Consider the following 13,921-nt stretch of genomic DNA (forward strand, 5'->3'; position numbering starts at 1 on the left):
AAAAACGGAAGAGAAGCCGGCAAGAAGAAAAATACAACTAGCCGTGCCCTTCTCTGAATCTCTCTCCCTTCTGCTAAACCTAGTGTCTCCCGGAGGTGGGCTCCCCTCTCCCTCCGCCCCTGCTCCTCTTCCAAACGGAAGCGGGTAACCAACCCAACCCCCATCCTTATCTCTCTCTCTCTCTCTCTCTCTCTCTCTCTCTCTCTCTCTCTCTCTCTCTCTCTCTCTCTCTCCTCTTTCTCTTTTCTCTTCCTCTCTCTCCTTCCCCTCTCCTCTTTTCTTTCTGTTCCCTTTGATTTCTGTCTCTCTCTCTCTCCCCATACTCCCCTCCCTTTTCCTCCCTCCCCGTCTGGAATTTCCAACTCACGTCTAACTGGACCGACTTCTCAAGCCTCCCCTGCTTTTTTCCTTCCTTCCCTCTTCTGTCCCCTAACACTCCCATTCCAACATCTAAACCGCACTTCCTGGAAGACATTAGCCATATTATTTTTAATCTTTTAAGAAAATGGGGAGCAAACAAGATTGAGTGTAAATTGTAACAGCTAAGAAATGTCTGCTCTTCAAGTCTTTGGTTCAGAGATTTATTCCATGGACACCCTCAGCCCTAGCCCAGGAAAGAGGTAGAACCAACCATCACAACACAAAATTCTTGAACTTCAACGAATAGCCCTTGTTGGTCTCCCTCTTTTCACTCAACTAAACCAAATCTGAAATGCCTTTTTTAAAGGGTGAGGGGTGGTAAATTCTATACTCCCTAGCCTATCTCAATGGCATCTTTGTTTCTTGACTGTTGTACATGAAAGTATAGGATAAATAAAGTCTTTTAAAAATAAACCTTTAAAGTAGTCCCACACATAAAGTAGATTAAAATGATGCATATTAAGGTAATTTAAAAGATTAGAAGCTCGGAACCCTTGAATCAAGATGCTTCCAATTGCTCACGCCATGTATGTCCCATCTCTGAGAACATAATTATAAGAATGTTTTGCTCTTTTTCCACCAAAAGCTATGCCATTACAACTTTGCGTTTGGATCGGTGAACTATACTTTGAATAACTTAGGGACGGGAATTACAATGTTTTTTTCTGTCTTTTCTAAACAGAGCCCCATCTGGGAAGCCAGCTTAGTGAAATGGATCTGTCTACTGTGAGCCAGAAGACAAGGGATCAGGAACCCTACAAGTGTTTCCCCTGATAGACCCACAAGCCTTGCCATGAAAAACTGATGCCCAAATGACTATCTGTTAAAAGGTTTCACCAACACAGAAGAAACTGTAATAGCCATTTCAGTTGTAGGTGGAAACTAGACATGAGAGAGGAAGGACATGGCTTTCACTTTCCTCCCAAATAATGCAGAAAAGTCTACAGTAAGTTCACCTTCTGAAGAAAAACAAAAAGTAAGGACCAATAGCAGCAAGAAAGTCTTTTTAGGTTTTTGTTAAGGGTAGCAAGAGTTACTTGGGACTTTGTTAAAGACTAGCCCTATGTATACTAATCCACAACCACAGCACTAATGTAAAAGAGACGGAAACTGCCCACACTCTGGTTTTTTCAGTTTTTAATTCCCTCCCCCCATTCACTTTCGACCCTTAACTACATTTTATTTTCCATTCAAGGCAAACCCATCCCTGAAGGCAATTTTTTTAACCTTGTTTTGAAAACATTTAGGGAACTACTTCGATGCCTTCACAAGCCACTTTTTAAAATAAAATTTAAGAGTAATAATTTTTGTTGGAACAAGATAGCTGTTGGAACAATATTTGTCGAGCTGCAAAGGTTAATCTCTAAAACAGAAAACAAGTTTGAAGGATTTCTCTAGAGTTCACACACTTAAAAGGAATGGGCATAAGGTTATTTATATACACACACACACATATATAGTTGGGAGATCTGGGGAGGGGGGATGCAGATGCTTGTCCATCTCACTTTAGGTCAACTTAGAGAAAAGATCAACCAAGCACTAACCTAGCTGACACCAAGTCATCAAACTTAGAATTCTTAGGTACATTTCACACATACACACCTTTCTCTTTTAAAAAATTAAGAGCAATATCTTATTTTGGTGACACCAGTTGCCAATAAATATGCTATCTTTAGGTCACATTTCTCTGGGAAAAGCTACAATGTGACAAACATAAGTAAACAACTTTTAATTCTCTTAAAAAGCAAGTCATTCTCCAAAGTAACAAGGCTCATTAAAACGCTTCACTGAACTCTTCCACTGATCAAAATAAAGCACATACCCAAAGTCTTCCCACAACTGCTGTAAACATGCTTTGGGTTTTTCTCCATTGTCCCAGCAATCTGGTAGTAAATGTATACAAGTTCTCAACAAAAAAGCCCCAAACCATTAACCAAAATTCCCAACACTGACTAAGAAAGGGGTTTAGAGACGAGCTCACAGAAAATTTCCATTTCACCGAAAAATTCAAAGGAATTCGTTTTCAGGTTACACGAAATATTACGTCTCTTGGATTCTAAAATTACATCAATTATATTTCTCACAATAAGAATGAAATATACTTCAAAATCAATGCTGTCCACAAACAACTGCTATAACATTACTTGTCTGATTCCTCCTTTAAAAAGAAAACAACAAACAGGAACTTTTAGGTTGTTTGGGGTTTTTGATGCTCTTAGGAATTCTTAAAATCATAATTCATTTAGAACTGAGTTCAAATCATCAGCAAGAGTTCTCATCCCCTTTCAAGTTTCTTCCCTTAAGAAAAACACCAGCTATGCATACACATGCAAACTGATTAATTTTGCTTAGAATGTAGAAGTCACAGTTAAGTAAAGTAGTTCCTGCTCATCATGAGACTGAAAAAGCCAATAACCAACCAACTAAAGAAACACTTTTCAGACAGACTGGAAACACAGCCCACCACATGCTTCCTCAAAGAACACAAATGATAGAGCAAACTGATTTAATGAAAACAAACTCGTTCTCTTTTTAAATCCCCACGACTTCAAAAATTGATTCATTCTGGAAAAATGAAGTGCCTCCTCACCACCACCCAAAAAAAGAAAATAAAAGACAACACAGCTAACTCAATGTTTGGGCTCCACAATTATTCCAGGAAGGGGAGGAACACACAAAAGATTTCATTTAAAATGGGTGTGCAGGGGGAAGGTTTTTTGGTGTGTGTTGTTGTCGTTTTTCCCTTGTACCCAATCTTCTCACAACTCCCCACCCCATTCCAACTCAAAAAAAAAAATCCTTTAGTAAAACATTTTGGAGGGAATAAGCAGCCGCCTAGAGATGGCTTTAAAGCTAGCAGATGGCTTAGGGAACAAAATCCATACATACATGCCACCGTGAAAACGCAAATATAAATGTTTTGAACTCCATTTCATCACATTTTGGTATTTACTGCTTTTTACTTTATTCCCTTTAACACTTAATTCATCCACAAAAGCAAAAGGGGAAAAAATACCACGTATATCAGAATTCCAGTTACTCTGGATATCTCTCATCAACACATTTCAGTTTCCAAATGCCCACAATTAAAAAACCCAATATCTTCTCAATAGCTCTACTAGTGCGTGTGCATGTGTGTGTGTGTGTGTGTGTCTTATTCTCCTCTTCAGGAATGTTTCAAAATAATAAATGACTTCTTTTCTTCCTTACAATTTTATATCCTCTTTACTGAGTCTAACCGCCTTTCCAATAGCAGAGTATATCAGTCACTTGAGGCTAAATCACAAGCTCTATAGAGTAGCAAGCCATATTGATCATCTATTGATACAATAGTCCCAAGTTAAATATATCAAGCCAAACACTAAACAGTTTTGGCTCAAGTTAAACTTTCTAGTTCCTCTGAAGCACCCACACTCATGCACCCACACAAAAGCAGAACCATTCACCCCCCCCTACCCCGCACCTTTCCACTGAAAAGACCGGGAGAAATGAGGGGTGGGGGCGGGAAGACTATCCAAGATTTACTGGGGGTTGCGGCCAAGAAGAAAGATTCAAGAAAACTGCACTGTCCCCATATTTAAAATCTGATTTGAGGAAGTGGAAAGAGTGCTCTTCCACTTCCCAGCCTCGGTTGAGTGGAAGACAGGGAATCCACCAGGCCTCCGACGTGGGGATGACTGAAGGTACCCCCACTTGCTGATGAGAAGACAGCAGGGATTGCAACATGCACTGACACAAACACGCGCGCCTGCGCAAGCGCGCGCACGCACACACACGCACACACCATTCATCCTGGGAGTTCTAGGCCCTCCAAAGGGCCCCAGCTCACAGCCTGAGCACAAAGCTCTCACCCCAGATGGTCCCCTGGTAACAATGGACTGAAGGAGTGGGGAAGGGGTCCGCAAAGGATAGTACAGCCAGAGCATATTCTTTGAAATAGCTGAAGGGGAGGGGGGCTGCTGGAGGAAAAATATCCTTGCCTGTTGCAGAAATACAAATAAAGCACAGGCTGAAGGAGATTCTTTGGGGGCCAGTTTCCTCAGGGAGTATAAGGGGATGCCCCTCTAAAGCCACTGGAGAATTACAGTGAAGGGGGAGGGGGCGAGCAATGAGGCCTGCTAGGAAGTAGCTGAAATTGAGTCTGAACTGTTCATGGAATCTTCAGCTTCCTCACAAAAAGTGGCCTCACACATTGAGCAAATGTCACAGGCTTCTTCTATTTAAATTTCTTCTTTTTTCTTTCTTTCCTTCCTTTTTCTTTTTTAGTCCCTTTGAGTCTCCAAGAAGCATCGCTTAGCTCACCCCAGCCAACTTTTTTTCTTTTCCTTAACAAACTGTAAACTACCGATTCAACAAGATCTTGGCCAAGCTTCGCCCCCTGCTCCCAACATCCGGAGTCAGGGGTGGGAATGCCAGCAATAGGCGTCTTCTACGTGAGACCCCCAAACACCTATTCTCAGCGCGCGCCCCCACCCCAACTCCCTAGAGGGGCTCTTCCTTACCTTTGTTTTTTGGGAACCGAGTGTTCAATCTCTAAGCGCTTTCCTTGCAGTTCTACTTTTCCTTTAAGGAAGAAGAAAAAGAAAAGGCGTTCTTACGAAAGCGACCAGAAAGGAAAGGCCACTTGGGCACTCCGAGAAGTTCCTGGGATGGAGAGGTCTCCCTAGGAATCCGGGCGGTGCGTTGCACAGCCCGGTGGGAACGGCCGCTGGGCGGAGAGGGGGGAGGGGAACGCGAGGCACAAACTAGCAAATCCTTATTATGCTTCATTTTCTTTTGCCTGCTGCTCGTTCTCACTGGGGCTACCTGGGTATTGGCTCGCCCTGGGAGTCCGATTTGGAAAGGTGCGGGGTGTTTGCATGGGCGCGCGGCCTTCAGATCCAAGAGTCGTGAGCAGAGGGGTCAGGCGGGAAAAGGCTCATTTTTGGGCAAGTGTGTGCAGGGAGGGTGCCGAATGAAACTTTATTTTCCTGCTGAGCCGAGAAGAAGGGCAGTCACCTGTCGGGACTCGTCGGAAAGGAAGCGCAGGGGCCCAACAGGGAGGGTCCCGGGCTGCGGCGGCGCGCGGCTCTCGGCCCAGCCTCGGCGTCTCTGCCAGCAGCATGGCGACCCGCCGCCGCCGCCGCCGCCTCGCGCCACCCGGCTCACGCCCCGCTTTCAAATCAAAATGGCTCAAGCTGCAGACCCCGGGCGGGGGACGAGACCCCGTTCCTCCCGGGCCCTGCCTGAAGGTTTACAGTCCCCACGGAAATGGGGGAGCCCAGACACGGTGCGGGGGGGGGGGGCAGTCTTCCCCAACCAGACGGGCCTAGGGCGTAGGAGAGGTGGTGGGGGTGCAAAGTGGGGGGTCGTCCTGCCGTGGATGGGGAGGATCGGGCGTGAAAATATCGACCAGACGGGGCCCTCAGTGACTTTCCACCAGCCCCCCACTACTGCCAAAAAGGGGGTCCCGCCCCGTCGATAGGGGAGGGGGGAGGGGAAAGGAATCCCCTAATTGGAGCCCCCGCCTTCCTATCTCGGACTGGGAGGATGGGGCCAGGAGACCCCAAATGTCGTGGGACAGGGGGAAGTGGACCGGTGTCGGTACCGAGGCTCGGGCAGCTGCACAGGCCCGGGGACCGACAGGGGAGTTGGCTGGCAGAGAAAGTGAAGGCGCGGGTCTCAGGGTTGGGTTGGTGGCGGGGGGGGGGGGTCCTCGTTTTCTCCCTCGGCGGAGGGCGCGCTCTTACCAGAGAAAGTTTCGATGGCCTTCATGGCCCAGTGCTCGTCGGGGCAATCCACGAAGGCGTAACCGGATTTGACCAAGAACTGGCCGCTGTAGGAGATCTTGTGCTCCGCAAACACTTTCTCCAAGTCCGCCGGGGTCACGCTCTCGTTGAGGTTGCCGATGTAGAGCTTGTTCATGGTGGCGGTCTCCGGGCGGGACGCGGTCCCCGGCGAGGCCGAAGCGAGCGGGCGCGGGTGCGGGCGGCGAGCCTCCTAGGCCGGGACGGGAGGAGGGGAGGCGGCGGCCGGAGCGCAAACTTTCGGGCCACCCACCCCGGGAGTTGTCCGGAGCCCGGGCTGCAGGCGGCCTGGCGGGCGCGGGGGACTGGGGAGGCCCAGGAGAAGTGCCCGCGGCGCGCAAGGAGCTGGGGACGCAGCGGCGACTCCTGCCCTTCGGTCCGAACCCCCTCCGAGTGCGCTGGTGTGTCACGTTTCTCCGCTGCCGCCTAGGCGCCGCCTCTGAATAAAATCGACTTGGGAAAAAAAAATGGAGCGGAAAAAAAAAAAGGCGAAGCCACGTGGTGAAAGCCCCCACCCACCCTGCAGGGGAAGACCCCCGACTCCACAGGGCCCCTAGCCCGCCAGACCACCAAACTTCCCAATTCCCTCGGATGGGCAGGGGGCTCGGCCCACCCGGCACCCGAGACGACCTGGGGCAGTAGGGACGGCACCCCCAACGCGCTACCTGCCCCCACCCCCTTAGAGAAACCTGGCCCCTAAGGAAGCGCCCTGCCCCCACCCTCCTTCGACCCGAGTTGGGGGAGGGTGGTCGAGCCCAGAATCTGCCCCGTCCCTAAGGGTAAATGGAGGATTGGGTTTTATTCCGGGGGAGGAGGGGGCTCCTACACCACCCCGAGTAACTGCTAGCCACTGACGGGTGGGGGCCGTTGGAGAGAGACAGAGAGACAAAGAGAAGCCGAGGACCCTGGGGTCTTCAGGAAGGGGTCGCGGGAGCCGGTGATTTAAAAAGAAAGGCGCCTTTTCCCTAAGCTGTTGAGGGTGGGCGTCTTCGTCACTGCCCCACCCCACGCCGCGACTCTCCCGCCCAGGGGCATCTGGGACACCGGGGTTCTCTGCGAGCAAAGGGCCCGTTTGGGGGACACCGGAGTCTCAGCTGGGGGCGAGGGAGCCGCAGAAAATTGTGGCTCCCGACTCCCACGGGAGAAAGGGCCGATTGCACCGGGATCCGGCTGTTGAATGCGGACGGCGCGGGGCTCCCTCGGGAGCGCGCGGTTCCGACCCGAAAGGATCTGGGAGAGGCCAGTGGGCTCAAAGGCCGCGGGGCGTTCTCCTGGGCAGACCCCGGCCCGCCGCAAGAGGGGCTCGGCAAGGAGGGGCAGCTGCGGGGCGCGAGGGCTGACAGGTGTCGTTCCCGCCGCGGGAACCCCGCCCGGAGCTCCTCAGGCCCCGGCCTAAGGGGTCGGAACTTTGTTGGGGGCGCAGGATTCGGATCCCGGCTGGAAGGCTAGCGAAGGGTCAGGCGCGCGGGGCGGGGTGGGGGGGGAGGGCTGCGGGTGCGAGGCCCCGCCCACGTCCCCAGGTCAGGCCCGCGGGGGGAGGGGGCGATTTCCGCTCCGCGCCAGGGGAAGTAGGGGCGGGGGCTGCGAGGAAGGGGCGAGGCCCCTCCCCCGCCGCTCTTGGGGAGGGGGAAGCGGATCCGCCCAAGTCCCTTTGACCAACTCCTTCCGAATCCTCCGGCCTCGGGAGGCCAGCCGCCGGCCGGGCTGGGCTAGGGGCGACACGTGGGCGCTGCACCCCGTCTCGCCCGTGGGGGAGGGGGCGTCGCCGCGCCATCCGAGTCCCTCCCGGAGACGCTGCGGAGGAGAGCGGGACGCGCGGGCCACGCTCAGGCCGGGGTCCCCGGCCCGGGGCGAGGCCAACGAGTTCCCAGCGGCCGGTGCTGCGACGGTGCCAGGGGCTGGCAGAAAGCGCGGCCCGGGGACCCCAGAGGCCCCTGGGCCAGGGGTCTGGAGGGAGAGGGAGCTGACCCCCAGGCAAGCCGGAGTCACCCTAACTGGGCGGAAAGTCGTGTCCTGCGCTGGCGTCTGCCGCCGGGCGCAATCCTGCCCTGGGCACACGTGCTGCGAGGGCAGGTGAGAAAGGGGTCACTCTCCTCTTCCCCCGTCCCGACCCCATTGTCTTGGAGTCGCCGGTGGCCCGAGCCCAGCTCCTCAACACGTGTTGCCTACACGGAGAGGAATGCCTTCAATTTTTTATTGTTACTCTTTTTCGTTAGCGGTCGGTCCCTGGGCTCCAACTGGGGCGCACCGTGGTGCTGCTGGGGGATTTTAAACGATTCAAGAAGCCGAGAGTAAAAGACCACACGGAGCACCTTTGTCCACCCCCCTCTCGTTTTCCCGGCTCTCCGGGGGCGAGAGAAAAAACCGGTTTGGAGCTGAGGTGGGGGCTTCCAAGCCAGTCAGTTTCGCCATCTCCTCCACCACCTTCCAGAGCCACTCGGAATCAACGTTTTGTTCCAGCCAGCCACGTGTTTGTCGGCTTCTCGGTTTTGCGGTCTTTTCCTTTCCATGGGGCAGCAGAAATAAAAAAATATATATACACTATAAGCTATTTGTTGATGCACGGGGGCGGGGGAGTGTTTTCTGCCCTGGGGGGTGGGAGGCAGCCTTGTCCCACCCATCCCCACTTCTCCCTCCCCCTCCTCACTTTATCTGATCACCAGCCCGGCTTGGAGCGGTGCCTATCACACAGTAGGCACCCTGTAAGCATTTTTAAAGTGGACAAACTGCCGAGCAAATCGAATGAAGAGGAAACTTACAAGTCCAGAAAATAGCAATGATCTTGGCCAGAATGTGTGGTTCTGCGGCTCCTCCGGGGACTTTTGTTTGGTGCTGGGGGTGAACTTTTGAAAATAGGGTCTGAGAAAAGCGTTTGTGTTCTCCAGTCTTAAATAGGCGCCCAAACCTCTTTAAAGCTCTCCTGTTGTATTGGGAGACTGGGCAGGGCATCCCAGCACCGTAACCTTCATGTAATTTAAATCATTACGTATTCGTGGAAGCAACTCTCAGGTTTTCTCCCTGGGGAACCCGCACACTGCTCTATCTCTTTAGCCCCCAAACAAAAACAAGCTACAATCCACAAACATCTCCACCCAGATCTCTAAACTCGAGCAAAATGTAGCCCACTCTTTAAAACCCAAGGTTCAAAGGGAAACGAAACAAAAAAAATAATCGTTGAATTGAAATTTCCCTTTTAGGTTGGTGGAGGGATTTTTTTTCCATTTAAAATTACAATAGAAATCTAAATGTTGGCAGATATTAGCTCTTTAATGGGTTTTTCATGACTGTAGGAGAAGAACATACAAATTTACTTGAGTCTGCTAATTTTACATCTTCTGAAATTAGTAAATTTAACTTTTCCCTGAGATTAAGTTGAAACTGAGTCGATGTTGTTTTTAATAAGTTGTTTCACTGAGTTCTGATTCATCTCCACACCCCACACCCCCGTCAAAAAAAAAAAGAGAAGAAATGGTTTCTGTGTACATAATCAGAAGCTGCAGGAACACAAGGGAAAGAGGGGACAGCTGGGGGGAGATACAGACCTTTCTGACCCCCAAATCAGTTTTGCCTCAATGACCTGGCTATTTTAGGCTGGGTGGGGGTCGGTAACTGAATGATGCTAATTGATGCCTCATCTCTCCCCTCTGAAGCCATCACTAAGATTAACCTGAGAAAAGAGGGGGTTTTTTCTTGACAAGATCCAGGTCTCTAGGTTTGGGGTAGGAATGAGAATTTATCTCTTTTCTTTGTTGTTCTTTTTTTAGAAGCAATTAATAAACATTGTGTTTATTTTCTTTTTAAATATTGCTTCTTTGAGAGAGATTAATCTTGGATGCATTAATTTTATTTGTGAAAATTAAAAATATAATTTAAGGAGTATTTTTCTTTAATACTAAGAATAATAGTAATTATTTCTCCTCCCGCCTACTTAATTTTTTTTCTGAAAAAGTGTTTGATCTAGTTAAAAAAATTCAGTAACCCTCTGAATCCAGAAACACTGAAAATTGACTCAATTTTAAAGATGAGATTTTGACCCAGCTTCCTCCAATGTGAACTTGCAAATAAATACATGCAAGAGAAAAAAAGATTCTTCAGAGTATAAAATAACTTCTTTTTTTAATGGAAGAAGGTGAAAGAAATCAACTCCACCATTGTCGTGCAAACTCCTATTGAAAAATTTCTCAAGTGTTTGTCAATACTTTACAAACTGTCAATATTCTTTTTTGTGTGTGTCAAACTGTCAATATTCTAATGGTTTTATTATTCATAATATTCCCCCCCCATTTTTTCCTGTACTGTTATTTCTCCACTATTTCTCATGCTGCCTCAAAGTTTTTATAACTATCATTCTTGATTAGCAGATGTAACTACTATCGTTGTTAGTTAACTTACTAGATGTATACAAGTCACTGTGCATCACTATTTTTAGGTATAAAGATGATCACATTCTTGCTTTTGTAGACAGTGCTGCAGTAGACGTATGAGCACATAGATTTGCTCTTTCAATTATCTTCCTTGAAGCGCTCCTCAAAGACATACTTCACTTAAAATCTCATTTTTGTCAGTGACTTCTATTTTTAGTTTACCATGTTTTCCAAAAAAGAAAGAATACCTCCCTACTTAGAAAAAGGGGGGAAATCAGGAGAGAAACTAATAAATAATAATCACTTTGAAAGAAAATTATGGTTGCTGTAAAATCTAGAAAAAGGAAAGTGAATACATCCTGACAGATGACTGCTTCAATTTCAAAGTTTGGGGAGGAGTTTGGTTTTTGTTTGGTTGGTTTCTATTTTATTTGTTTTGTTGTTTGCTTGTTTTCTCCATTGTTACTTCCTTGAGATGTTTTGTTTCTTCCTGCAATTTGCAGTCTTAGTGTGGTTCTTTTGAATCCCAATAAACTTTGAAAAAGTGTAAAATAGTCCCAATTGAAAAGCACATGCAACATTTTCTCCTGTCACATAAATGAGGATAATTATGTGTTTAAGATATCTCATAAAATGTAAGAGAACTGGGTGGGGGGAGGAAGGGAAAAAAAGAGGAGCTGACACCAAGGGCTCAAGTGGAAAGAAAATGTTTTGAAAATGATGATGGCAACATATGTACAAATGTGTTTGATACAATTGATGTATGGATTGTTATAAAAGCTGTAAGAGCCCCTAATAAAACAATTTGTTATTTTTAATGTAACTGTAGCCCCCAATAAAATTATTTTTTAAAGAAAAAAATGTAACTGTAGTGCAAAAAAAGAAATTTCTCTCAAGTTATCATTCAGAAGTGTCCAGTGTTTAAAAACCTTAGAAAGAAAAGCCAATTTGATTCCAAGAGAAAAAAGAATCAAAGAGAAAAAATAAGACAATTTTTGTTTTTCTGTTTGTCACAGAGTACATGTGACAAAACTTGCTCACTTTATTTATTTATGTTGTTCAGTTGGCAAGATAGAAACCTTTAGGCAAAACAGGGACTCTTTTCTTTCATCAACAGCTTTTACAACTTCAATTTGTTATTAAATGACTCGCACTACAATATTTCTCACATGGTACTCTCACTGCCTTTTGCATTTCTCACTCCCAAAATAACTTGATTAAAAAGATAATGAACAACTTAGCTCAATCTCTACAGGGAAAAATGCAACATCAATCCTTGGTTCTGTAGAGGAAAATGGAACTATTTAAGAAATGGGGAGAAAATAAAGTTCTTTTTCAAAATAAAACCAAATTTGAAAAACAAGGAAACAGAAGAGGTCTGTAGGAACATACATATAATTAAGGTGGAGTAATAAGACTGTTTGGACTTGAAATCCATACATCTTCTAATATTTAAATATTTTTAGCATTTTAATTATTTTCATTCAAAATGATCCTATTGCTACATCAAACTGCATGAAGTGAATTAAAGTTCAGCCACCTAGTACTTGGGCTTTTTTTAGATTCAAAGAACTTTCTAAAGCAAACTATTTTTGTGTGTCATTTTTTAAAATATTTTACTCTTAATTATAAAATTAGCTGATTTTTCCCCTGTTTCAAGTTGGAGTATTTTTGTTTTGTTTCCAGGAGCTGCCTCAAATAACTCTGTCACAGAGTTCTTAAGGAGGATGTTGCTATAGTTTTTTGTTTTGTTTTTTAATTGATACACACACATATATATATTATCCCCCTAAGATTTCACCATCAGGAGATACATTAGAAGCACTTCAATCTGTCTTCACATACAAACCAATTTTACAAAGAAAAGTGACCCAAGGCTAACCATTTACTTTTTTTTTAATTGATTGTTAAACTAATTGAAATATAATTCTAGAAATGATTCTTGGACTTTACAGATTAATAATCTAGAAAAAGTTTTGGTCCACCTATCTCTCTCATCGACACCCCCAATTTTTTCAAAGAATTATAATTAGGACAACTTAATTTCTGTTCTGAAGCATTAACATGAAAATATTTGGTCAGTATTGATATGACAAATTATGGGGTGACTTCTTATCGCGTTGCATTTAGAAAATGGGTAGGAAACAAACATGGGAGTTATTTCAAAACTGCTCTGTGAGGGGGGTCAGTCATCACCCCCTTCCCACCTTTCTCTTCCTCCCCGCCCCTCCCCCACTCCCCTTTCTCCCCCGGGCCTTGCTCCTTTTGTTCCACCTCTCTTCCTGCTCCCGACACTGGCAACTCCTTCCCTCCTCCTCTTTTCCCTCGACCCCTTGTTCACTTTTTCTTCTTTTCTTTGTTGCTTCTCTTCCCCCTTTCATTACTCTCCTGCTCCTCTGCCCCCCAACCCGGTGCTTCTCTCTTTTTGTCAGTACACCTCTCCCCAACTCCTGCCCTTTCCTCCTGTTCCCGCTCCCACGGTCACACGCTTGTTCTCGGTTCAAACTGTTACTGCCCAAGTGGAAGGATACTGAGCTGCTTTACGTGTTATAATCACCCACCCCGACACGGGAAACACATTACATGATTGAGGAGCAGGGCAGGGTGATTGACACCTGAGGACTCCTCCCCCACTGAACTCCCAGCCCTGATTATCCCCCACGTTGCCTGGACACTGACTTCTAGTATCAGTTCTCTGTTTTAGGTTGCTACAGAATTCTTTTATTAGCATTATGTATCAAATCCTGAAAGACAAAGTCTACACTAAGTGTCCCCCAGGGAGTCTAAGTGCTGAGAGATCTAATAAAAGTATATACAAAGTATCTTTGGGTAAGGCCAGAGAGAAGACATGGTCAGTAGAATCAGATAAACACTACTTTTTAGCAAGCTGGTGTCATTTCCCCCCCTTTGGATAAATACAGTCCACCACAATCATTAAGGGAATGCAAGTGAGGACAGTCAGTCAAAAAGCTGACTGGTCTTCACCAAGAGCACCAGCCAACAGTCCTAGGTGGATACCCAGAGGATGCGAAGGAGAAATGTGAACAGAACCTATACGCCAATGTTCCTTGTACAACTTGTCTGTCCTTTTCCTGCAGGACTTTTCCCCGTAGCCCAAAGGTGGAAGCAATAGAAATGTCCATCAACAGATCCATGGATACCCAAGTGTGGTATGGCCATCCTATAGAATATCTCTCCACGCTAAAGAAAAGTACAACGCTTCTCCCATCAAGCCACAACACAAGAATCTTAAAAGCATGCTGAACTAAATAGGTCTGTCACAAAAGGACAAATACGTTATGATTTGACTTCTATGAAATGAAAAAATAGAAACAAAAGATTATTGGTGTC

General features: G+C 46.7%; 1 protein-coding gene across 1 annotated transcript in view; it reads right to left on the reverse strand.

The window, feature by feature from the left end:
* IGF2BP1 (insulin like growth factor 2 mRNA binding protein 1) overlaps positions 1 to 6,576 on the reverse strand; it is a 45,738-nt gene extending 39,162 nt beyond the window's left edge. The window contains exons 1-2 of the mRNA XM_075559306.1: positions 6,150 to 6,576; positions 4,923 to 4,983 (exon numbers count right to left, since the gene is read on the reverse strand). Coding sequence (XP_075415421.1) covers positions 4,923 to 4,983; positions 6,150 to 6,324 — 236 coding nt within the window. The 5' untranslated portion in view covers positions 6,325 to 6,576. The remainder of the gene's footprint in view (positions 1 to 4,922; positions 4,984 to 6,149) is intronic.
* Between the last annotated feature and the right edge of the window lie 7,345 nt (positions 6,577 to 13,921).

The sequence above is a fragment of the Tenrec ecaudatus genome, chromosome 10, assembly GCF_050624435.1.
Source record: "Tenrec ecaudatus isolate mTenEca1 chromosome 10, mTenEca1.hap1, whole genome shotgun sequence".
Lineage (NCBI taxonomy): Eukaryota > Metazoa > Chordata > Mammalia > Afrosoricida > Tenrecidae > Tenrec > Tenrec ecaudatus.